The sequence below is a fragment of the Gymnogyps californianus genome, chromosome 5, assembly GCF_018139145.2.
Source record: "Gymnogyps californianus isolate 813 chromosome 5, ASM1813914v2, whole genome shotgun sequence".
Lineage (NCBI taxonomy): Eukaryota > Metazoa > Chordata > Aves > Accipitriformes > Cathartidae > Gymnogyps > Gymnogyps californianus.
This window is the reverse complement of record NC_059475.1, coordinates 33,341,425-33,367,587: the sequence shown is the minus strand read 5'-3', so window position 1 is coordinate 33,367,587 and position 26,163 is coordinate 33,341,425. Positions and strand designations below refer to the sequence as shown.

The window sequence follows — 26,163 nt, the reverse complement described above, 5'->3', positions numbered from 1 at the left end:
AACTCTCCCAGTACCATGACACAACTTGAGATTCTCACACATTTTATGATTTGTATGTAAACAAACACTTGCGCACACTAGGGTAAAGTCAGTGGGAGTTAGGTGCATAAACAAACTGTCTTCAAAATTCTGGGCCTGGATGCCTGTACCAGAAGGATGGATAAACTGTGCTCTCACAAAAATCTCTATAGCCAACAGAGGGAGTGGGCAGCTGAGAGTCATTATTGACCCATCTAGCCTGTCTTACCCTTCCTCCCTTCCACAGCTGCAAGACTCAAGCAAGCTCTTGGATAATGCAAATGGCATACAATTTTGAATGCATTTATCTACCAACATCAGAGCTCTCCTACAAAGAAAAGAAAAATCGACGTCATGTGAATGAGGTCATTACACCCATGGCATGGACAAAAGACAGTTCTGAGAGGAGCAAATGAAGGCAATTATAAATGGGTGCAAATAAACCACCAGATAAACATTGCCTCTGGTAGTTGTAAGAAACAAGAAAAGTCTGACTGTGGCATTTCTAGGAAAAATGCTTGCATATACTGTTCACCGATTTTCAAATCGGGTTCACAAGGACTAGGGCAATAATTCTTTTGGAGGAAAACAACAGTTTGCAAGGACACAAAAAGAAGGAAAGCTGTTCATCCTCCAAGATCCCTGTCACTTAGCTTGTGCTACAACCCACACACCCAAAATACCTCCAACAACTCAAAACCATCTAAGCACTTCAGAATCTGTTCTTTTAAACTTAGGGAAAAAAAAATCATTGGGGTTAACAGGTGAATCTTTCCGAGTTTTGTTCCTTAAAGCATTAATGGTATTTCATTCTTTGTTAAGAGGTTTCAATCTACTTGCATCACAGATGCTCCAATAAAATGAGCGAGTATGCAGATCACTGCACACCTGCTTTTAGCAGGCTCCCCTCTAGAGTGACAAGTCAGGAGTTCTGGATCCAAGTCCTGTTGAGTACCTGTCACAATCTGTGCGCACTAAAAAGACAATACTGAGAAAAGATTAGTATACAGAGCCTAACTGCATTCAACAGACAAATCAAACCATTTCCCAACTAGTAGTCTGTTTTATTTGTGCAAAGAAATTGTATTAATTTAACACACATACCTTGTCAAAGTAAGAATAACACATTTGATCATTATGGGAACTTAAGTATTTAATTTCTTAAAATATAAGGGTGATCTCTAAGAGAACTGCTAAGTTGTGTGCTTGCAGCTTGGAATCTGTTCATTTTTGCCATACTAGAATCCAACAGCTCCACATAGAACACGGTGTTATTTACCTTCTCTGTAAATTTTCACCACTGTGTTACAGCAAACTTCCAAAGGCAAGTACTAAGATACTAACAGTTGTGGGTTTTTAAACCCTGATGGTCATGATTTACAGGAAAACTTCCTGTGAGTAAACCATTTTCCACATACAAACTTCATAGAAAGATTAGCAAAGGCTGTAGTTCTGTGAGGAGCTGAGTCTCACAGTGCTGAAAGACCATCTCTCCCTCTCTCACCCACCCTCTGATCCCTTCCTTATATTGCATTCAAACGCTTACCAGAGCCCTCTGAGTGTCAATATAAGTCATTAACCCAGAAAAAGAAGTAAATGCTTCTGCCAGGTTAGGAAGTTGAATCAGTGAAACGTCTTGCATCACCTCTGCTGGATAAGAAAGGCCTCCCCCTTTCAGCAGTTCACTTTTTTCCCAATGCAACTGCATTCTAAGCACTGATGAGTTAAGGATATCCCTTTCTTGTTAGGGTTAAAATATAGAATCAAAATGCAACTTTATCAGATAAACTAACTGCAGACAACACATAATAGTTTTTGAACACAGGAGAGTCACATTTTTAAATTACTAGGCTCTGTATGAAGTATTAAAACCTAGCTATTTAAGACGGCTTAAAAGAGAAAAAAAAGATTGAGTCATCAGTTTAATAAAGATGAAAAGAAAAAAAAAAAAAAATCTAAGACAGAAAATCAGAGGTGCAATGAGAGAATGTTTCTGAAGAAGCCTTCCTACCACAAGTGCTACTCATAATTTGAACACAACTTTCTTATCCTTAGATCCCTTCAAATGAGGCTTAGCCCACACAAAGTTTTGATCCTACAAGGAAATACAAGCAAGGATTCTATGAAGCTCACTTGGCATGGATCTCGAATGAAAGGCATTCTTTATTAAGGCAAAAGACAGCAATATTAAATGGGATAGGGGCTGAAACCAGATTGGAAACAGACTTCTTTTTTTGGTGAATTCTGATTTGTGGGGGGAGTCTTGTATACAATATTTCATACTCACAAATTTCACCAAAAAAGAAAAGCTTACTAGTTGTATAGAAGGGCAAAACTCAAAAAACATTGTAAATTTTTTTTTTATTCATCCTGTGTATCTTAAAGTAGGTTGCAACTCTAACCTTCTTTTCTAGATACACCCGGAATTGGGTTCTCTGTAAAAGGCAGTCCCTAAGGACTATCCATAGTGTTGACAATCTTAGTCAGCTGAATTTGAACATTACTGGACAGTTTCAGACATATACAGTTGGACCATATGTTGGCATTTTCTGCAAATTCATTATCTTTTTTCCTTCCAGTTAAAGGATGGGTACAAGCAGGTATCTGAATGTCAAATTCCACATCTCTAATATTCCATATTAAACTTCGTCTTCCTTATTAGCTTCTTATAGCATTTAAAAGGGAATATAAATATCTTTTGCTCTGATTTCCAACTGGTTAGTAGCATTATGTCCTGCTACTTAGCTGAACAGAAAGTCCATCAAGCCAAAAGAATATCAAGTTTTTAAAAAATGCAGGCTTCTGAAGTACCGCATCAACCTGATACAGAACAGCCGTATTCTTCCCATTAAAATAACACCATACCCATAACAAAATGGCTTAGAAAGCACAAGAACAGACACTAAGGCTTTTATCTAGATCTTCAGTAACAGATGAGAAGCTAAACTATATCAGTGTACACAGGTCTACTCTGACTTCCAGAGGAGAAAACAGTATCATCTTTAAGCTGACTAAATAATGGACCACAAATCATCAGCAGTTTTATTCTTAAACAATACATGTGTTTGCCCATTCTTTATAGTAAACCATTCTATTTTTTTAAGATGGTTTCATTATTGCATTTTCACACTCCTTCTGCCAAAAACTATGTAAAACTCAGAAACACTGCTCAAGTTCAGTGACGTAAATGTATTTCCTACTTGCAATCTGAAAGAAGCTCAACTCTGCCTCCTGCAGCAGCAGTAATAGAATTAACGACCAAATTCTGACTACAGGAATTTTATTGATGACAGCAAAGAAATTTTCAGATCTTAGTTCTATACTATCATGGCTTGAAAATACATTTTTTTGTCCTTAAGCAGTGTTAGTGGTTATTAAATACAACTGTCCAAAGACAATATCCAGCTCTAGAATCATACAAACTGCTGTTAGTCACTTTGTGTGACCTATTTCTTTGTGATTAGTAGTAGGGACAGAGTCCTGCCTCGGTGAAGTAACAAACTATTCCTTCCTAACCACCCACCATCACCACTTACAGAACACTGAACTATAAAGACCTATAACCTGATCCAGTAGTATAGTACTAAAGGAGAAACATTATAATTTGAAATAAGAATCAATAACTCTATAAATCCACACTATTTATGTTTTGTGGGATTGCCTCTACTGCACTCAATAGCAATACTGAAATGAAAGGAAGATGCTTCCTTATCATATGTAGATAACATTGTCTACTCATGGTTCTAAAATCATATTAATTGTACCTAAAAAGCCTCTGCAAATATTTTTCTTATGAATATCACCTTCCAAGTAAGTATTAGATCACATCAAACAAGAGGTAAAATTTATCACATGTTTTGGTATGTTTTTCTTCTTTCAGAGCCTACATTGCAAAACAGTTCTGAGGTAAGCCTACACGTGTCCTGCCTCCTGTTTTATCTCCTGATCAGAAAAAAAAAAACCTTACAGTGGTGTTTTCAAACACTCATGGAAACTCGGGACAGCATTGCTTGCTTATTACCTGATCACGATCACCTGCAAAACAGCAGCTCTTCATAGTACATGAGTTGAAGTACCCTTGGTTGTCAAACTGGAAGACAGGCAGCCGGCAGTGGATGTCATAGAGGACCGGGGGAAGGCGCCGACGCAGTGCCAGCAGCTGGGTTCCATTGCTGTTGAACCGGACACTCATAGCACTCTGAAGGGAGAGGTTTCCACCATAGCGGAGCAGCGAACTGGGAAAAAACAGAGGAAACAAGTGACATGGGCGGCACATATGAACTGAACTACTTAAAGACAGAATTCTCTCTTTAACCTCACATTTCATTTCAAACAAACAAGCCCAGTAAACTATAATCTTACTTGGTTTCTGCTTCAAAGCATCAATTCCTGAACAAACTTGATTCAAAACCTGAATGACAAACTATCAAAATGCTAAGACCATAAAGTCTTCAGAAGAGTAAAGTTAAAGACTGCAAGTAGTTTTGTTAATAACAAATACATTTTCTGCATAGGAACAAAGTCTCTCAGAGCCTTAGCCTTAAGAAGGCTGTTCTTGTACTTCTGGGATGTCTACATTTGAGACTGACCCTACCAGCACTCAGCTCTTTTTGTTCAGCTGGTGTCTGAATCCAGCCAGCCCAAACTTTTTTTTTTCCCCCTCTGCTCTGGCACCAGATGGCATTTTCTCCGACTGTAGATACTCTGACTATTATCTCCCTTCTGCTTCTATTTACATTTCTACAGGGCATCAGAGGATGTTTGAACTCTACAATCAGTTCCAGCTGTCTTAAATAAAAGGCCATCTTACTAACAAGTTATTGCAAGAAATGCTAAAATAAGTCACTTAGCTGATCTCAAACTTGCTTCATCTAAAAATATTGCCAAGTAGGCAAGACAGTTATGCTACCACATGACACTATTACCTAAAACTCTCACATGGTTGAATTAGCTAGTTTCCTTGTCCCATATAAGGCTGTATGATCAGAGCTGGAGTATTTGTATCAGTTCTTATTGACATATACAAGACAAAAACAAAGGGCCACAAGTTTCCAGGCTCTCTTTAAAACAATAACAGAATATGGAATTTGTTCCATCCAGGAACCTAAAGATAATCAAAGCATACCTGAAATTGAACTTGCATTGTATGGGCTTTCTGTTTTTTTCTGAAGACTTAATTCAATCCCCGTACTTGAAATGATTGTGTGTATGGAAAGGGAGACAAAGAAGGAAGACATTTTATTCCTTTTTTGTTCAGTGATCACTGAAACCTCCTTAAGCAGTACCAGAGCTCAACCTTTTGTTAACAGGTGTTGAGCAATCCCCATCACATCTTGTTAAGAGCTGTGACTTTTATGCACCTTCTGGACCAGACAAGGCATGCCAGCACAGAATTTGCAGATTCCAGAGGGAAGTTTATTCATAGATTTTAATGCATTATACTTTCTGATGTAGCCCTCTGCCCCAACATTTGTGAAAAATGAGTCACTCCACATGGATGGGAAGCCACATTCCATGCAGGCTGAAGCACGCATCATTACATGAGATACTGTAAAGTTAAAAAACTATTGTTCCTAAGCCACAGTTAAACAAAACCAAAACCAAAATAGAAACTCCACATAATAAATGCACTAGAAATACACTGCGCTCACACACATGCACTTTGTGAACTGAACAGTCAAAGCCAGGGTGTCACAAAGGAACCAGAACTCACATTTTCAAAGCCAACTAGTAAGAGCTTCAAGCTGGGCATCAAAACTTCTGAACGCCCGTATCAGCACAAAGAGTCCTGCTCTCTCATGTGTGTGTGTTCTCCTCCTAGGCAAAGCTGCTGAGCTTCTCTTAATAGTGTTTATGGTTTTAAATTAAAAAAAATGAGAAAATGTAATACTAGAAACTGTAACCTTAGAGACAAGGACGTAGGATCCTCCTCATCAGCCCAAGTTTCTGTTCATCAAGATCAATAAAGTACTCAGCCAGCTCAAAATACTCAGTCAGGCATTTAAAAATAAATAAATAAAAAAAACCCCAAAACACACATGACTTTTTTCCCCTCTCCCTCTCCTGATAGGTTTGTGTAAGCCAAAAGTTTTTTCTGTGGAAGTTTCCACTTCCTTAAAAAAGAAAATAAACAAAACACCCCAAACAAACCACAAAAATTAAACAAACAAAAACCAAAACCCAAAACCCAACCAAAATCTCAACCCAAGAAACACGCAGAAGAAATAAACCCAGATTTTTTTTTGCTAAGAAAGGTCAATTTTTCTATAAAAATATACGAGTTCTCCACCATGGATAAGAACACCATAACATATATGCACCAACCAGACTTAATGTTAAGGTGCAGCCACTGCTGCACCAAGACTAAGCCCCTCTCCTCATTACCAGTTCTCCTCCTCAATCTAAACCGCAACCTGGAATTCTTTCCTGCCTACAAGTGAGTGAGCCTACCAGATGCCCCATCCTTTCAAATCTTCAAGCAAAGTTTCCATGGTTACATTTATTATGCCCTGTCTGAAATATTTTGAGATTATATTTTATAGTAATAGTAGTGTAATATTAAACTAGCTTCCATTCTGCTTACAGATGTTTTCGTTAAGCTCCTATAGCAGTCAAAGCTATCAAAGAAAACACCTCGTGGAGTTGAATTCTGTATTGTGTTTCAGTAATTTTAGTGTAACAAAGCTCTAAAAGAATATTTTACTTCAGAAATTAAATGAAATAAGAAAGTCTAGAACTTCAGAAATTATGATCATATACACACATAAGAAGTCTAGAATTACAGAGCTGCATAGTTAAGACCCCTTAAAAGATCCATAGCTTTGCCTACCTCATACCCTCACTCCACACAATCTGGCCACACGTGTAATGGAAATACAGTTTGTGCTGCAGTTCCTTGAACATTTGGCTCAAAGGAACAAAGAAAAAAAAAACCCTCCCCCCAAAATCAAAAAACCCAAACCCCACGCTAATAAAAAAAGGTAGTGGGCTAAGTTTGGCTGATAGAGGAAGAAATGCTAAAATAGCCAGTTGCCATTCATATATAAGAGCAACATGCCAATGACTTCCCCCACTTGCCTCAATTCTGTTCCCAAAAATCAGACTTTATAGCTCCAAGTGCAGCATTTTGCTGCACTAATCACAAGACAGTGGTTTTCTGTTTTCCCAACCCTGCTGTGTCCTGCTTGCTTCCTCTCTACCTCTTTGAAAGGGTTTGTTAAATTAACTGCACAGTGTCTTCCTTTAACAAGCTATGAAAAGAGGCAGCAGGTAGTCAGGTGGGGGTGAGGAGAGACAAACTAACACCAAAACCCCCAAACACCCATTTCCTGACCCAAACAGAGGAGAAATATTTGCTCTCTCTCTACTCCTAGAGAGAATGTCTGAGAGATATGGTCAGAAATATGATTGGGCGGGGTATGGTGGGAGCGCAGCTCACAGCTCCATCTTGGTGGAGAAGCTAGGAACCCAGCTCACAAATAGAGGACAAAGGATCTGAGAAATCTCTCTTCCTCTGCCTCCTACTGCAGGCAGTGCGCATGGTAGCAGCATTTAGAACTGAGGAACCCCAAGACTTCAGTATCTTCCATTATAAAATTCAGTTGATTATAGAACAACCATGCTGGCTTTAGGAAAAAAATAATAATTGCCCAAGATGTCTTTTAGAGTATTCCATCTCCACCAAAATTGCAGGAAAAAAGCAGTCAGCCATCTCCAAGAAAGAAGCTGGGGGAAGTTATGTTATTTTTATGGTATTAAACCAGTACTAATATTCATTAGTACTAAAGAGGATGTCTGAATCAAGAAGCTCTAGAGATCTTCAAACTAACCAGAACCAGAGCTTTTTCTCTTTTTCTTTTTTTGGGGTGGGGAGGGAAGAAGGGGAGAGTTGTGTTTAAGCATGTTCAGTGTTCAAATGACTATCACCACTTTCCTGGCTGCATCATGGTGCTGCTCTGTACCTTTAGTTAGTGCTACTTTTGGATTTCTTCACACATGATTACGTGGGGCAGTATAGACATGCTTGGATATGTTGCTCATGTTAGAACTGCCACTTCTGCCTGCTCCTTACTGCATGCTCCAGCAAAGGAATTTCAGAGGCAACACCTTCTTGCAGTTACTAAAAAGTTTACTGATGCATCAGACTAAAAGCAATACTCTCCTCTTGAAGACACAGATCATGACAGCTAGTGAGAAATCTGAAGACAATCCTAAAAGGGCACCTCTGAACAAGATGGGTGCCCTTTCTGCCAGAGGCATTATCTTTATGAATTCAGACCCAGACTACTCTGGGATTTACTCTGCTTCCAAATTTGGCTCACCCAGCCAGCCGTGGAATGCTGATGTTGCCTACCAGCTCTGGAAACAATATATAGAGACAGATGCACTTCTGAGTTTTTAAAAAAGTCATCTTGTATGATTAAGAGAAATATTTAGTCCACAGATGGAACATCACAATCCAAACATGGATGCTGGAGCTGGAGGGAGGCTGAGGGAGAGAATGGATGGTTGTGTGCAATATGGTCATTTCCGTAGTTGGATACGCTGCACACAGGCAGCCCTCAAGTGTTAACTAAATACCAGCTCAGCCAAACAATGGAAGGCTTTCAATCCAAGAGTAGCACCACTAATGTAAATAAATCCGTTTCTACTGGCAGCTAGCGGGGTGAGGGAAGAAGTAGTCTCGCTGCACTCAGAATTTGCAGGAAAAGTCTATACCTGAAACAAGCGTTTCCCTCTCCTCCTCTCTCCCCATTTCTAAACAAAGAAGTTGTTTCATCCTTTTTTGAAAAGTCGACTGCCTGAGTGGTAACATAAGCTTAATCCAGGCTCTTCAAAAGTTAGCTTGGCAACAGACAGTGGCCATTAAAACTGAGAGAAGATCAGTGTCTTGGTAGAAATAAAATAAAAGCAGCATGCATGACAGCATTAAATAGAACCATTAAATAAAACCATTGAATAGCTTCTTTTGATAAGCTACAAATCTGACAATGAACTGCAGTACAGACACTGTCCTTGGGAAATGAGTGTCATTTAAGAGGGAGAAGGAAGGAAGGAAGGGAGAAAGTGTTCATATCATAAACAGCAGTGTGTGAAACTAACTTAATGAAAGAATGACCTTAAAAGGAAAAAATGAATTGAATGCTCGTAACTAATACACACCATTGCATACAACTGTGTTTGTCAGCATTTCTGTAACCACAAAATTGAGGAACTTCTAACTGTGCAAGAAGAACTGGAATGAAATTTGGCAAACAGAGTCTTGTCCTGGAAAACTACAGAAAGGTTTGGGTTTTTATTTGGAAGAAAGTTATTCTGTGTGTGTAAAAACACACACAATTCTTATTTAGTCTGGACCAAACACTTAGAGCCAAATTAACCAATAATAGAAAAGCAAGCATAAGATCAATTAACATGCATACATCTTTTTTTCCTAAAGTAGATTACAAGTCTCACCTACTTTTCAAAGAAACTATCCTTGAGATTTCTGTAAGTCATGTCCAAGTGCATGGAGTTTCTCTATATGTATTCAGAAGTGTTAACAAATGTCAAGGAAGTCCATCAGTGTCTTAAGATTAAAAAGGTACACAAGCCATACTCAGGATTTTATTATTTCTCAGTAACACGCTCATTTTTCTAAATTCTGTCATCGCTGTTTCTGATTATCTCACTACCTTTACAAGTACTCTTGTCAAGAACTACATCCCCCAGAATCCTTAAAAGGAAGTAAGGAGTATTTGCTTGGACTTTAAAAGAATAGCCAAACAAAATAAAAGCTGTGTATTGTTAGCAAAACTAAACACTTGCTTTCCTTCAAAAAGGACATACAAGTAAAATCCACTGCATCCACCAAGACTGAAAAAGTAGGGAATTTAGGGTGAAGATTCTGCTTGGTCAAGAACGTGTCATTCCTTCTGCTCTTTGCTGTTAGGGTCAGGAACATGTAAATTAGTATAAAAAGGAATCCCCCATCATTAATAAACTTTCATGTGTGGCAAGCTCTAAGGTGAACAGAAGCTTCACCTTTCCCTCCAAACCAGGAGGGCAATAATTTATTCATTTTTTTAATAAGAGAGATTCTTATCTGATAACTGACTTCAGAATCTGGAGCCTGAAGAACATCAAACATCACCAGATACACGTACCCAGAGCAGCCAGACCTTGTAACAGCAAAGGCTTGCGTGGTTTGGCCCTTATGATCTAACTGAATCACTCAATGCTAATGTTGCTTCATCAGCGACCTCAGGCAGTTCTCCTTCTGGATCATGTTTTCCTTTATTCTGCCTTCATTCACAGGAAAAAACCTACAGAATTTCAGTATTTTGAGGAAGATGACAAGAGCAGAGGCATAAAGTATACTAAATTCTCCCCCTCATCTGTATTACTTTTATCCTTTTAGGACTTAAGGCTTACCTCTGCCATTACAGCGAATAAACAGTAGCAGATGACAACAACAAACAAAAAAACCCCTATTTGTTTGAATGTTTCACATCCTCCTCCAGCTCTATCCAAGGTTTGTTTTGGATATCACAGACCTGTTCCCAAACATTCTCACTGTCCTAGGCTTGTCCTCACTACAGATCTGAGAGTCAGCAGGCACAAGAGTGTCCTATTCTCACTCTCTACTTGAATCATCTAGGTGTTACTGTAATGTAAGTAATAAATGAAATCTAGTAGACAGTAAAATAGTTTTGCAGGAAAAGAAAAAAAACATTTAGCCAGATTAAAAAAAGAAAAGAAAGTAGAGAATACAAAGTAAAGAGCCACTGTCCAACAACCACAAGCAAGCTAGCTAAATCACCTGATCATTTTCCTCCTTTTCTAATACCTAAATTCTACAGTCGGAGTCCATTATTCAGCCTGTTCAGAAACAGTGCCTTGTAGGATGGAGTACAGACTGTGAGAGAGAACACTGCTCAGCTGAATCCAGCAAAATACAAAGGAGTAGGTTTCATTGGATAACCAGACAGAGAAGATGGAAATACAGCCAGACATGGCATAGGAGGATGACTTTTAGGCCAAATGAAGGAACAGGAGCTGTTTCCAAAACGAAGCACACACCAAAGTCAGTATAACAGAAAGAACATAGATACCAGAGAATGTTACCTCAGAAAAATAATCTGAATGTAAAAGTTGGTAATTCCTCCTGAAGAGTAAATCCATTTTCACACCTTAGTGTCTATGCAAAAGCAGTCACGTATCAATACTGCAGTCCTACGAAGCATTTTTTCCTACACGTTTCTGTGCTGCAATTCTTGCACTGCATTAGGAAAGTTGAGTAACATCAGCCACAGATTTGTTCTCTCATCCAATAATATATATACACACTCACCCCACTTTTCTCTAGCAAAGCTGCATGAATTTTTAATTTACCAAAGCTACAAAAGAGCAGCAACAAGAAAGTAGGCCTTTCTTTTGACAGGAAAAGTGGCAAGATCCAAGATGCTTCTGCAGAAGCACAGTCCAGTCTTTAATCAGTAAAGCTTTTGCCTCTAATAGGTACAAGATGAATAGAAATTATCACATAAAGCTAACTGAATGCAACTGCACACACAACTTTGGTCTCATCAAGTTGGTTCCACCACAGTTTCCCCATGGACTGATGTTTCAAAGACTAATTCCCTTGTCTTACAATAGGGTTGAACTAACATTTCAGATGTTCTCCCAGTAAATGCACTAAGAGCATCTCTCCCTTGTATTCAGTCACCAATAATTTTTTTTTTAAATTTTGTTTTCTCTTTTTAAACAAAAAATGGTATCTCTTAATTCCTTTCCTCATTTTAATTCCCTCCTCATTGAAATGAGGCATAAAGGTGATTAGGGCACAGACCTATTTCCTTAAGAAAGCAGGCTGCAAAACCTCATTAAACCAGAGCTTCTTTTGAACAACAGATTACTATTTTATACTTTTTAAATTTGCATTGCAAGGACAATACTTTGCACTTTAAATTCTTGCTTTAGAAAGACCTGTGTGTTAGAGAATTTCAAAGCTAACAAAAAGATTAAGCATCATGAGGCTTTTGAAGTAGGCAGTATTCCCATTCCTTGATACAGGAAAAACTGAGGGCAAGAGAGGTCAATCAACAGACCTACCCAACACTGTCAAACAAAACCAGGTTTCCTGACTTCTTGTTTACTGCATGAAGCTACTTATATTCTTGAAAACTGTAAACCTGAATACCACCGCTGCTTCTGGGAGCAAGCTGGATCCCACAGAGCAAAGGGACAGTACCTGGCTTAAAAGTGCCTGGCCAGAACCAAACCAGGGCTAGTGTCAGGATGCTGGTAGGTGTGAAAAAGTTTAATTTTCAAATCAGAAAATCCCCATGCATATGATGGAGGGCTAACTATCTGCAAAGGATAGTGTGATTTTAACTAATGAAGGTTTAAGAGAACTACTAAATCAAGACAGGAAAAGCTGAACAGAAGAAGAGTCACCATAGCCCTATCTGAGAACAACAAAGAATTAAAAGCTGAACTACTAACAATACACATTTTTATTATACAATTTGAACCTCAGTACTCCAAAACTCAGTTGTGTGTCTGATCAACAAATCTGGGGATGCTAGAGGAAAGCCAAAAATCTTTCATTCTGTCATTGAAAAAAACTTCAAAGATCTTCAGTTTGCACATCAGTGGACTAACCTGAATACACTCCACTACAGGAAGGATACCAGCCTAAACATAGAAAAAGCTAAGCTAAACCCTCTATCCCAAGAGGGGCTGACAAGGTCAGGCATAAATCAGGACTGCAAATGAGATAAGGAATGTGTACATCTAAAACAGAAGCTAAGTGAGAGGGCCCTTCCTATGGTACCATCCTAGTTAATTCTGCAATAAGGACAAGACATAAAGGTGGGAAAAAGAGACTACAGCACCTGCTTCACACACTTGAATACCAGGCAGTACTCAGCAGACTTGCACACTTAAGTATTTCTAGACTATCTATTAGTTGGTGCTCACACCAGCAACAGAAAAGATCACTTGCTTCAGAGTAAAAAATATCTAGCAATAAATTCACTGATTTACATCTTTTGCAACTGTAGTGCAGCACTTCTGTCTTTAAAAGGGAAAAAGAAAAGAAAGAATAAAAGAAAAAAAAAAAAGCACCAACTGGCTGAAAGTGGCAACCACAAAAAAGGAGTCCATATGCAGGAAAGTGCTCTTCCCAGCAGAAATACCACTTAAGCCATCAGCATGACTAAAGCCTCAATGATTGTCACCATGCCTCTTTGCCCAAAGTCAAAAAGGCTTATTTGCAAGTACTCCCTTTTTTCTTCAGTGGCCCCCTACTAGAAAGGCAGAGGAGACTACCTTAGATGTTTTTAACACTAAAGAAGTAATTTGATTTTGGCTAAGCCTGTGACAAACAGTTTGGAGATTTATTTATGGTTACAATGAGGAAAACAAAGCCAAAGAACATCCCAAAAATATCACTCCCCCAGATGCCATTACCATTCAACAGTTCCTTCAACATATCTCAAAGATTTCCAGAAAAGAATAATTCAATCCCCACAAACTTAAGCAACAATCAGCTCACTTTCTATGACATTAAAAGGAACTTTTAAGAAATAATGGAAAACAAATAGGAGGAAAAAATATCTAAGTTTAGGTTCTGTGTTATTTGGGGCAAATATGCCAAGTTGGACCTGGTTAGGAGAGCTTCAAATTCTAGGTTGAGACACAGATCAGCTGAGCTGCCTCAGTAGCACAGAAGCAAAACAGATGAGGATGGTACATGTGTGGGATGAGTTGTATTTCCTGAACTGCGAGAGAAGACAAATAGTTATTTGAACTATTTGAGGTGGTGTGGTTGACCTATACTGGTGAGTGCCTAAATAGCACTTAAAATTTGTTATACTGTAACCTAGCTAAACGAACTACTTTAAGCAGCATAAAGTAAGTAAAAATTCACAACAAATGGTTCAACTGGGAAGGGAAAGAAATGAACCGATAAGCTTGACAATGAAAGAGTGGTTGCCAAGACACACACATTTTTCCTGCACTCATTAATACAGTGCTCTGCTCAGAGCAGGACTCACAAAGGTCTCCAAACAGAAACATGCAGCACACTTTTATTGCACTGAAATAATTTAAACAGGTAGTTGCTGATTCAATGATGTAGAGGACTCCTCCATCTGCAGGGGCTTTGGCAATCCCAAAGCACATGCATTAGAAGTGATTAGAATCACAAGCTCCTTTCCTTTATATGCAGGGTCAAAATGCAAAACAGTTGAAGAAAAACCTTAAATCTCCACATACTATTCCTGCCATCCCACTCCTGCAGCCATCACGTAACATCTTATTAAAAATCTGTAAGGAAAAAACAATTACAACCAAAGGTGCTACTTTGAGAAAATTCCTAATCCACCAGTTCTAGCCTCTAAGGAGCCCTGAATCTCACTAAACTCAGTCAGAAGCAAACCCTGCAGTTACCCCCTGGATTAATATCCCCTGCAACACAATCATCAACAATACTGGATCCCACACTTGCACTTCCAGAAGCTCAGTATTTCAGCCAACGTACCAGACATCTTGGTAACACAAAGATAAAGCTAGGCAACAGCTACTTTTTAGAGTGAGCTCAGGAAGGTAAGCTAGAAAGGATAAAACTCAGCATGCACATGAGCATTTCTCAGAAAATAACTGTTGTCTCTGTTCTTCTGGTATGATCTTTAAGGATCAAATACCTTGAAGGTATGAGCCTGGAAACTAAAATTGGCAACCATTGGAGACATAAATCTATGGACTTGGACTCAGTTCCGATGCTGGTTTTATGACCTTAGAATACCTTCTGCATCACCACACAGGTTTTCTGAAGTCCTCTCTATGCAACAGGCTATAAATATCACCTGTGGTACAGACAGAGCTGCAAATACTCATCATCTCCCTTTCCTCCCCTTCCCTTGCACTCCCACTCATCAACAGAAAACAACAAAATAAACCATGCCTTTATTCAGAGGTAATACTTAGCCCTCTCTTGCAAAGATAGTCTATTTGACATGCATCTAACTAAACTCTGAAGAATTGTTCTCAAATTGCCTGTAGTTCTGGCAGCTACCACTTCTATTTCAAAACCAACAAAGGATGTGTGAACCTGAAACCCAGCTTTCCCAACTACATGTCAGCATGTCAATCTAACATAAACCACCTGCAAGACTTCTACATCCTTGGATTATCATGAGTATAGAGATACTCCATACCCCTCCGTAGAAAGAAGTCATGTAGTATATACAGTGTTTTCCTCTTGCCATCAGAGACCACTGATCCAGAAACAAGAAGGTAATACTCATCACGTCTTTAACAGGCTGTGAACTAAATGAAACAAGTGAAACTATAAGGCAAAGCAATCAGGAGCCAAGAACTGGATTTTCAGAAGTACTGAGTACCTGTGACTTCCAATAGATTTGGACCAGAAGTTATGCATTCAGTATATTGTTTTAAGGGTTGGATTGTGTTTTCTTGCAGCACAACGATTAAGCTGAACACCTAGTAATTAGCACTTGGCAGAAAAAGCTGTGTTCAAGACAAAGACTTTAAAGAACACACTGTCAGGTGGAGACCAGCAGCACAGTACAGCTACATCCTTCAAAGTCCTCCACACATTGGCAAGATGAACATACCCTGACATTCATAAACATGCTAAGAAGAGTCCTCCCTCAAGATCCCCCTGAATCACATTAGTCTATTACAGGGAAGAAATTTCCATCTCTATATTTTGCTTACTATTTAACGAGCTAATCACTAGGTGATTCACTGATCTCTAACAACAGGTATTCCTTATTCACAGCTTGGGCGTTTGCTTCCTCTGAATTCTCACTGCAGGAGGCAAATCTGACGTTAGTTTGAAGGCCATTAAGAAAGCCTTCTTGATCGGTGATTTTTGAGACACAAATATTCATTTAATATGAGCTAAAAAAGTTTGCTTAAAATGGCTCCGAACTGCAGTTACTCCTCAGCCAAGACAAAGAAAGAAATCAAAGCTGAATTAATGTTCCCGTTTGGCTTTGTCTGTGAAGCATTGATGGAAAACACTGAAATTGACACTCCTTTAACTTGGGCTTATTATGACTGGTATGATCAAGTTAGCTTTTAAAATATGCCATAAGGTTTACAGTCAGCAAGGGATACCAGGTTTGCCCTGGTGGTCAGGGATTTTTTTAACTCATCATTGGGCTTTTTGAGTACATTGACTTGTAACTACACAGACAGCACAGGCCTCCTGAACTTTCAGAAGAATCTTAAAAACGTTTATCGCATATAAACATTTCTACCTCACTCAGAGCTTGAATCCAGTACTTGAGTTCTGGGGACAAAAGTGTTCCCAGAACTCAATACTCAAGACCTGTGTCCTGGAACACTATGTTGTACTGCAGGAACATAAAAAGTCAAGTGTCAAGCAGAAACACTGTCTGCTTATAGTTTCTTCTCATGAAACAGGCAGCCTTGGAAGGTAAATCACCCCCAACTTTGGTTATGTTTCACCTCTTCTACTTTGTAAAAAGCCACCAGGAATGCTTGTAAGGAACATGCTGATGAGACAAAAAAGGGGAAGGGCTGTGTAGCAGAAGAAACTGAAGCAATAAAACAGTAATGCCACAAACAACTGAACATATCTAATAGTTCACTGCTCCTCAAATGAGGAAGGTCTTGCTTCCTTCTTATCTCCTGTTCTCAGCCTTACAGACCTCCTCTCTCTCTTCATCATCTATGCTATTCACTGGGCCCTCCCTGCACCTAATTCAACTTCCTAGGCCATAAGAAAGCTACAAAGCTTTTCCAGGTTAGTTTTCTAACTTCTGAGCATGATGACCTCAAAAAACAGGTCAACCACAGAATTAGTGTAATGGACATTGCAGGAATGAGGGCCTGGGAGCTTTCAGATAAGCCCTCCCAGGCTCACAAAGATGCCCTGAGATATGTATTTCTGACAGTGACCCAAGACTCAGCATTTTAACCCTTGAACTGGACACACAAATGGATCCCACTGCGTAAGAAGCACAGGCTCAACACTCCCATCACAAGCAGAAAAGACTTCTGTGAACAGCCTTTTTGTACTATGAAAACCAGTTTAAAAGTATGTGATGGTCATTAATAGGACAGGCCAATAATCATTTTGATCTCAAAAACTTCCAGATTAGTTGATGTAAGTGGGGGGGGAACATAGGAAAAGAAAGAATTAAGGGGATAATTATTGTATTTTCTTAGGGGAAAAAAGCAGCCTTTTGATTTCAGTAAAAAGAAGGAGATGGGCACGGGGCTGCGTAGAAAAGGGGAAGAGGGGAGAACATGAGTACCTAGAAATAGCTGGAGTTACGTAGTCATTGCTTGAAATATCTATGTAAACTGACGTGCTGAGTTGCCCCCAGCAATTCTGTAACAATACACATTTGCAATACATGTTTTATTATAAACAGTTTAAGATGCATAACTTGCCTTTCTTGATTTTCTTAAAAAAAGGCATAGCTTCCAGACCCCATCTAGTGGTGTGAGTGCCTTACAACAGCCTCATTAATCAAGACCACATTTAAGCTTTTCAACGCACTGTTTTTAAAAAAGAAACAATACAGTTGGTTTCAGTTTAACATCCACCTGAAAGAACTGCAATACTCACACGTTCTAAAAATAGAAAAATAAGATTTCCAGAATCACTAGTCAACTTGTAATCCTGCTGGACTTATATTAGTTCTATTTTAACAGTGCTTCTTATGCTATTTTTGAGGAGCCAGCTCACCACATTCAGATCTCATTAGTATACTGGGGGAGAAGGGGGGAATCTCAATTGCTGCACTAAATCTGAGACAGAAGAAATATCAAGCTGCGAATGAACTTTGGGAAAAAACAAAATGAATCCGCCTCTGTATCCTGACTCAGTCAGCAAGACTAATCAAATTATGACTATCTGAAGTGAGCTAAACTTTTCACAATTCAGAGCTGTGCAACTGTCTCTAAACTTCCCGATGCATGCCAAGAAATGCTGGCTTTTCAGTTACCTTCTTCACTATAGTAGCCAAGCATAAAGCACTCCCAGCTTCCCATCACAAAGTTAACCAATTTCACAGTATATGAATAAAATCTACTCATAATCAGGACTTTTTTTCTAACCCTAAAAATATTTTATTTTTAATTTGTAGAGGTGTTCAGTGTTGCCTGACTAAAGAAACAGATAAAATCAACTCTCCTGGCTGGAGGCATGTCACAGCAAGCTAGAAGACAAATTCTCCTATAACCCAACTGGAGAAGAGCCGTGTATTTTGGAGAGAAATACTCTGGTGTAAAAATCCTCAGATTGTCCGGATAAATAAGTAGATGCAGCTAATTTATTTCTGACAAGCAGTGGAATCTGTATCTGAATTTTCCAACCTACTAGGATATCACTACTCCATTCAAGATTTTGAAAAGTTAGAGCTATTAGTTTAAAACTGCACAATTAGCCATATTCCACTGATTGCCATAAAAGTTTAGAAGTTAACAGCAAATCACCCCTTTTCTGACAGTGCATCATCAAACCAAACAAAGTTAAAGAAAAGCTATACCTCACCTGAGGAGCATCTGCTGATTAAAACCATAAATTCAGCATTAAGCCTGATCCCCTTCAAACGAGTGAAGGCCAGCTGAATCCTGTGGGCTTATCAAACCTCACCTATATCTGTAAAGAATCTTACCACACTAGTGCTGTTGGCTGTAATACATGTTATGTGAAGGTATTGCTAGCTACAGTACTGCTACTGGCCACAAACAGTTAGTCTTTGGAATTCCAGGCTTTTCATTCGCCTTCTGGATTTTGCAGGGGAGCAGCAGCAGGATTCCCCAGAACAGTCTCCAGTTATGAAGAAAACCAAGTAGTGGCTGCATCAGTTTAACTCTGCCTCCATCTCAGGACTGACAGAGAATAGCACAGTAGTTGGGGGAAATGAGTTTTACATGAAGTGTTACGCTAGCAGCAAATTAATAACTACATATAACCATTTCACCTTTCCCGTATTGGAGGAATGTTGCAGCCCCGCTTAACCCACTGGAAGTTACTATTTTGGCAATCCACAGCAAGCATCTAAAAGTATCTATGCTTCTTCCCCCTTCTTTCTACCCATTCAACCCCTAATCAAAACCCCACTACTACACATCATGACAAAACAGCTGAAGTGCTAGCGCCACAGGTGGAATGACAGGACTGAAAAACTCCCACAATGGCCACAGTATTATGAAGGATTACATCAATACTGAAGGAGGAATTTCCCTTGACAGTTTATGGCATAAAATGAAGTCCCTCACAAGTGAACTTCATGAGCAGCAATGGAAATAAAAACGTAGGCTAGGGAAGAAATATACAGATCTAGCAATTTTATACTATAGTTATATATTGTGCTATTCAACAATCCCAGCGAGTTAATACTTCCACTTCGTGTCCCCCAAAAGCCTCTATTCCCTCATCCTTCCTACACCTCAGGCAGTGTTACATTCTCTTGGATACTGATGACAGTATAAGAGAGAGCTACAAACCTGTAGAGAAGCAAGGATTTCCACCATCAGCAGACTTTTTTGACAATGAGGAAAGCAGCTGATGCAGTAGCCCTTCTTTGCTGTGCTAGTGTTCTGGCGTGCAAGTTACACAGGCAGCTTCCTGTTTATCCCTAGATTATGGGGAACTTCAGGGCTGTTTAACCCATTCTGCCTATAAAATTCATCAGCCAAAATGCTTTTGGCATACATCTTATCTAAAACGACACTTTGTGTCCTTTATTATTAATAAGAATACAGAAAATATACACAAACTCCCTCACATACCAATTTCAGTTCTATGTAAAGTCTATCACAAGTACTTACAGCATTATGTGAATTACTTCATCCTTAACAAAAAACTTTTTTTCCCTGATAATTAAGTTCACAGTGTATTTTCCCCAGAAGAGACTGTAACAAAATAAAACCCACAGATGAAAACCTAAATTCTGGCTTCCACTTCCTCACTGGAATGAGGATTATCTCTTTGCTGATCTACAAATTAATAAAATTGTTTCCTCATAAGACAATGTGAATTGGCCCCAAATACGTTAAAAATCAAGTTTCGTATTTCTAGATTAGCAAACTAGATCTGCAGAGACTAGTGGGAGTTCTGGCAAATGCTCTGTTACTTTAATAAAGACTAAAAATCCAGTCTAATTTATCTAAATATGAGGGACTCTGGCTTTGGCAGCCCACTAGCAGGACACAGCTCGCTCTGAAGAGTACTCTTCCCTGAGAGTTTCCTGGGAACAAACTGCAGTGGCAGCAGAGTGCTTTAGGCCGTTTTCTTTCCCCCAGCCAAGCATACCCTTCTCACCGTGTTTTGGGCACATCTCTGATCAAGCAAAGGAGGAAAGCTGATGGCTGTCCCAGAAAAATGGCAGCTGAAAGCAGACTTATCACCCGCATTCATTTAAGTTACAGCTTGCTCCACCCAAGTCTGAGGCTCTAAATATCAGCCAACAGCATTTACTCTGCGAGGAGCAGCCTGTCTCTTACTATTCACTTTCCTGTTTCTGAGTCCTCTGGGGGGAGCAGGCTGCAGGCAGGAAGCATGTGCCTATTCTACACAATGCACCACACCTAGTAGGTGCAAATGCTTTAAATTCAGTGCTTAAGGGAACAGCTGTGTGGTATACACGGTGTATGTCCAGCTGTACAATAAGGGTGTTGCACACGTTCCCCTATGCAGGAAAAAAGTGGTGTGACCTATCCACCTCGGAATTTCAGCACTGTAGTTGCAAGGTATGATGTTTAACCATCACCATTTAGCTTTTTAATTGGAAAGATTTACTTTGATCAGATTAGGACCAGAAAAGGGCAGCTCTTGTCCATCAGATGTAAGCGTACAAGCTTCCACTAGTTTAATTTATTCAAGGCCTTCAAGACGACTCAGAGGTTATAACATAAGAAACCCTTTCCCCTCCCCTTTCATCATTCAAAAAAAGACTAGAATTCAGATTTGTCAAAAGGTTATTAAGTCTTTCATACTGGTGCTAAATCTGGAGAAATACGAATTACTTGCCAAGAAGTATTACCAATTAAATTCTGTTATAGCTATTTTATATTTGGCATTAGAAAGAACAATACCACAATACAGCTAAAAATGTGTGTTCTTAAATGTGTTAGCACAGACTATTATCCCATACTCACAAAGTAGCCCCCAACAAGCTCACAGCAAGCACTTTGCCTTTTGGTTAAGACTGAGGAAGAAGCCAGGATAGCATCTAGACTGGAGATCTTCTGAGTTTCCATGACCTGATAGCTGCTACCACACCCAAGCAATAGCTCATTGACACTTTTATATATAAGCTGAGAAACTTTTGGAGATCAAGGTCTTAATGAGAATAGCTAAAAATAAGAAAAAGGCACTACTTCTGCTATTAGAAAGCAGCTGTTAAAATCTGTAAGAGGAGAATTTCTTACTGAAGTAATCTGCTCCTGCATTTATCAGGGTCAATGCTTGTATCCTTAGCAGTACTTAGAATAGAATCATAGAATCATTGAGGTTGGAAAAGACCTTTAAGATCATTGAGTCCAACCACTAACCTAACACTGCCAAGTCCACCACTAAACCATGTCCCTAAGCACCATGTCTACATGTCTTTTAAATATCTCCAGAGATGGTGACTTACCCACTTCCCTGGGCAGCCTGTTCCAATGCTTGACAACCCTTTCGGTGAAGAAATTTTTCCTAATATCCAATCTAAACCTCCCCTGGCACAACTTGAGGCCATTTCCTCTTGTCCTATCGCTTGTTACTTGGGAGAAGAGACCAACGCCCACCTCGCTACAACCTCCTTTCAAGTAGTTTTAGAGAGCAATAAGGTCTCCCCCGAGCCTCCTTTTCTCCAGGCTAAACCCCAGTTCCATCAGCCGCTCCTCATAAGGCTTGTTCTCTAGACCCTCCACCAGCTTCGTTGCCCTTCTTTGGACACTTCCTCTCTCTATTCCTGTTAGCCTTGTACAACCTTTCCAGCTACATGGGGTTACGCCATTTCACTTTGCTACCCGAGTGAAAGACTTAATCTAAATTTTGCATCCACATAGAATTTCTATTGATACAAGCTATACTACTCCACCAACATCATTCCTGTTATATTCACACTCTGAGAATAAAGAGAATAAAGAGAGAAATGTTTTGGTGTAACTCCCTTTTGAAAACAAGACCAACTCAACCTGCAGAAGTTCTTAAATCACAAAATTGAGGTAGAAGCTGAAAAACAAAGAATCCTGCAAAACCAATATGAGGCCAGCTGGCTTGGCAAAAGGAAGCCAACTTTGTCCATATTAGTTTACAAGGAAAAACCAGGCATCAACTGAAGTTAAAATGACAGAAATTTTATGGGCAAAAAACCAAGAAACATGTTTTGTAAGAGCAAAATAACCCTAATGTCTTATATTTCTCTCCCTCTATCCAGTAAATGCTGAAGTTAGTTTGACGTTAGAAAGTTACCTACTAAGACCTAGACATAAAGAGTTTGACAGGGATAAGTTTGACAGGGATAGCTTAGGCAACTTCCTAACTCCCTTCCAGTTAAATTTTATCAAACCCAAATTTAATAGCAGACTGTACAACAGCTGCCAACAAAGGCTCTGGCAAACTTTGCAAACGTGAGTGAGCTCTAGAGCCACCAGCATCAGCAAGCAAATTCTGATTCAAGCTTAAAAATAAAAATCAATTCAAACCATTAATGCTTACAATTTAAGAATAATAAACCCTCCTGAAACCATAATTTGGTTGCTGTTGTAATGGATGTCTAAACATTTTAGAATTTTTTTTAAAGCCAGTTATAATTAACTTCATGAGATTGCTTTTTCTGTCTGCACAGCAGAAACCCAAAAAGAATTTGTAGTGATACGCACTTCTTGTTATGCCAAGAAATTCACTAATAAGGGGAGAGTCAAGTGTATGCTATGGAAGATTTTAAATAGCTGAGGTTACTGCACTGTAAAACAAGTACTACCTGTTTTCCCCTCTTTTCACTTTTTTGAAATTATCCTTTCTATGCTTACACTTGTAACTGGAAACATGTAAATATAAAAGTTGGGGGCGGGGAAGAAACATTTACTTGAGATGCTAAATTTTTTTTTTCTGATTATTATGATAAACAAAGGAAATTACTTTTAAAATCTGAAAGACTGAAAAAAAGACTTCAACAGAAGCTGAATCTCTCATGCATGCCAAACTCTGGCATCAGACATTGCACACGTCCACCTTAGAACCCAGTCTAACCACACTTCATGCTGCAAACATACTTTCTTCTTTTCATTTGTTTAAAATCCTATGCAAATCTGGAAGCACATTATGCAGCCAAACTGATTATCCAGGTGTCTATATTATCCAGGAAGTCATACAAAACTCTTAAGCGCTGAGCAAAAAGCTGCCTTGACCACAATCTCTAGTCAGCCACTGAAAACTGAGCTGGGTAGAAAAAACAAACTGTAAACCAGGCAGTGCCCACCATGGCTTCTTCCAGTATTGGCAAGCCAGTGCTAAATATAACGATGAGAACTTGACACAACAATCCAAGTTAATCTGCAGTGGTAAGGCCAGGCAGGCTTCCAAAAAATCACTTACCTTAACATTGAAGATCTAGCCCCATTTTAAATCAAATGAGATTGTACATATGAAGAAGAATGTTAATTATGCAAAATAATTTAATTCAGGATTACTAACATTGCTGTTAACTTTGTTCTGCATCTTTTCTTACCATTGTATGTTCTGACTTAAAAAAAAAAAGAAAAAAAAAAAAAAAAAAAAAGAGTGGCATGCCATCACCTCTCATGGGAAAGAAATAGCACATCATAAGACAAGGACAGCCAGATCATACCTCTGAGGTTTACGAATATCCCAGAGTCCCACACCTTCCTTAGAGTTGGCAGTAGCCAGTAATCTGGGTTCTACTGGATTAAACATCACACTGTGAAAGGCTGATGGGTAGTGTGCCAAGCAGAAGGGCTCTGTTGAAAAAGTCGAGATTTCAGACGTAAGAACAAACAATGCATACAACTGTTCGATGCAGTGAGTTTGGCAGCTTAATATGGAAACAGCATAACAAGATCTGAAGATATGGAGACATGTTCAAACCATTTCTCAAGCTGACACATCCAAAGCAATATAAAACCTGAGGTTTTAAAATCCACCCACGTGTACATTAACTTTGTCTAAACATGGAAAAGGACACATACTGGATTTCAAGACACCATTTTGCTTATGGAAGTTACCAGAGTTTAAAACTAGCCAGTCAGAGATCAAGTATTTGAATCTTCTTAAGGTTCATGACCAAACGGTCATCTAACAAGGACTATACATGGAGGGGCTTCTGAAAGCTTCCTAGCAATATATGCCTGGAAGCTTCCACAGCCATTGATGATCACCCAAACTGTAAATGTAGCAGCAACTGCTTATATGGGAGAATAATACTACAAAAAGTGAAATAAGTTTTTGTGGAACTCAGCTCAAAGCAAGCTGCCAACCCTGGGGAAAAGAAGCCTGCCACCTCTTAAGTGCTCCACAAGCAGCTGTACAAGTAGACAAGAAGGGTGTTCCTCTTGTATAAAAAAATGTTAACAGCTGGCTTTTGGAGTTCACACACAGAGTTAAAAACATGCTCATCCAGACTCTCTCCCTCTCATCTTGATTAGTGTAACAAGACTGTTTGGCCTGCTACTCTGCCCTATTCATTCTGTCAAAATGCTGTCCCCATGAAGACTGAGAAAAAGCCTTGACTGTCATCCCTCTCTGTATCTTTCTGCTAGCTTTATGGCTTTAGGCACAGTCTAATTCTTTGTTGTGTATCTTTTGTGGCATGCTGCCACTCTTTCACCCAACTAAGAAACCAGAATCAATGCCTATTCTGAGCCAGGGATTATGCCAGACTTTTCCACTCACTGTTTGCTTTGATGCAACCACTGTGTTGCTCACGTGCTTGGGAGAGATTGTTACTGCCCTTATTTGAGCCACTGTGTGCAGGCACCTTTAGCCCCACAAGCACCTCCAAAGGTACTTCAATTTCTTTCCTCGTATCCCTCATTAAGACCTATAAAACATGGTTGAACAGACAACCCTCCCAAATTCCCAATACCTTCTGAAACTACTGTCCATCAAGCAACTGAGACAGAATTAACGTTTACTTGTCCTGCCTCATCTGTATCCTCCTCTTATGCTCTATTACAAGCTTGTTGACACAGGGACTTTCCTTTCTAGCGTTCATTTAGCAGTGATCAAAACAAAGGTCTCTGACCACGGCTGAAGCTCCCTGGTACTATTAATTGCCATAAGAGGCAGAGGTAAAGGGAAGAACAGGAGCAAACTTTTGTTCTGCCAGCCTGCCCAAAGCCTTTAGAGATTGCTGTTGGTCTGCGGGCAGCTCCAAATAAGGTTTAACACCAAAACCGACCTTCTACATTTGCATCATCAAATCAGATCCCTGCTGGGACATAAAAGGCTGTGTTACTAAAACGGCAGCCCCCACTGAGAAGCAATGGCCTGCATTAGCTGAGTGGAGAGACAAACAACATCAGATTGCCAAATAAAGGAGTTGTTTTTTAAAAATAAACTTTTAATTTGTGTACATTTGTTTAGTCAAATCATTGTCACTAATTACTGGTGTTTTCCTTCACACCTTTATTATAAATAGCCTAGCACCACAGTTTTCTTCTAAGATATCAGAAGTTGCCTTTCAGCCTGTCAAAGAGAGATTACAGGAGCTAGACTAATGAGGCACTAAGTCACTTTAATGAAAAGTAGGGGGATTACTTTTTTTATTGTTCTTTATGCTCATTCACAATTGTAGCTCTTATACACTGGAGTATGAAAATGTTTCTCAAGGGAGAAGCTCAACATCATCTCTAACAAAAATTAAAAGTGGGTTTATAAAAATTACTGCATAAATCACTCAGTAGTGAAAGACAGGGAGAAACAGAAGGGGAATGAAACTCCTTTTCCAGCTTCTTTTAATGCACTACTTTAAACTAGGAGGTTATTTGCAAGATTTTAATGAGCTGGCCACTCAGGGTAACTAACTATACTCACGCTAGCAGGCATAGTGCCTATTCCCATGAAAATACCATTGCAGACAAGGGGATTACCCCAGTGACAAGCATTACATTGTAGTAAACATTGGCAGGGTTCACATAAAT

At 39.2% G+C, this 26,163-nt stretch overlaps 1 protein-coding gene across 1 annotated transcript in view; it reads right to left on the bottom strand.

The window, feature by feature from the left end:
- The window catches only part of DCAF5 (DDB1 and CUL4 associated factor 5), a 77,926-nt gene that overhangs the window by 30,410 nt on the left and 21,353 nt on the right, over positions 1 to 26,163 (bottom strand). Inside the window, exons 5-6 of the mRNA XM_050896782.1 lie at positions 23,853 to 23,982; positions 4,040 to 4,253 (exon numbers count right to left, since the gene is read on the bottom strand). Of these exons, the coding sequence (XP_050752739.1) occupies positions 4,040 to 4,253; positions 23,853 to 23,982 (344 nt within the window). The remainder of the gene's footprint in view (positions 1 to 4,039; positions 4,254 to 23,852; positions 23,983 to 26,163) is intronic.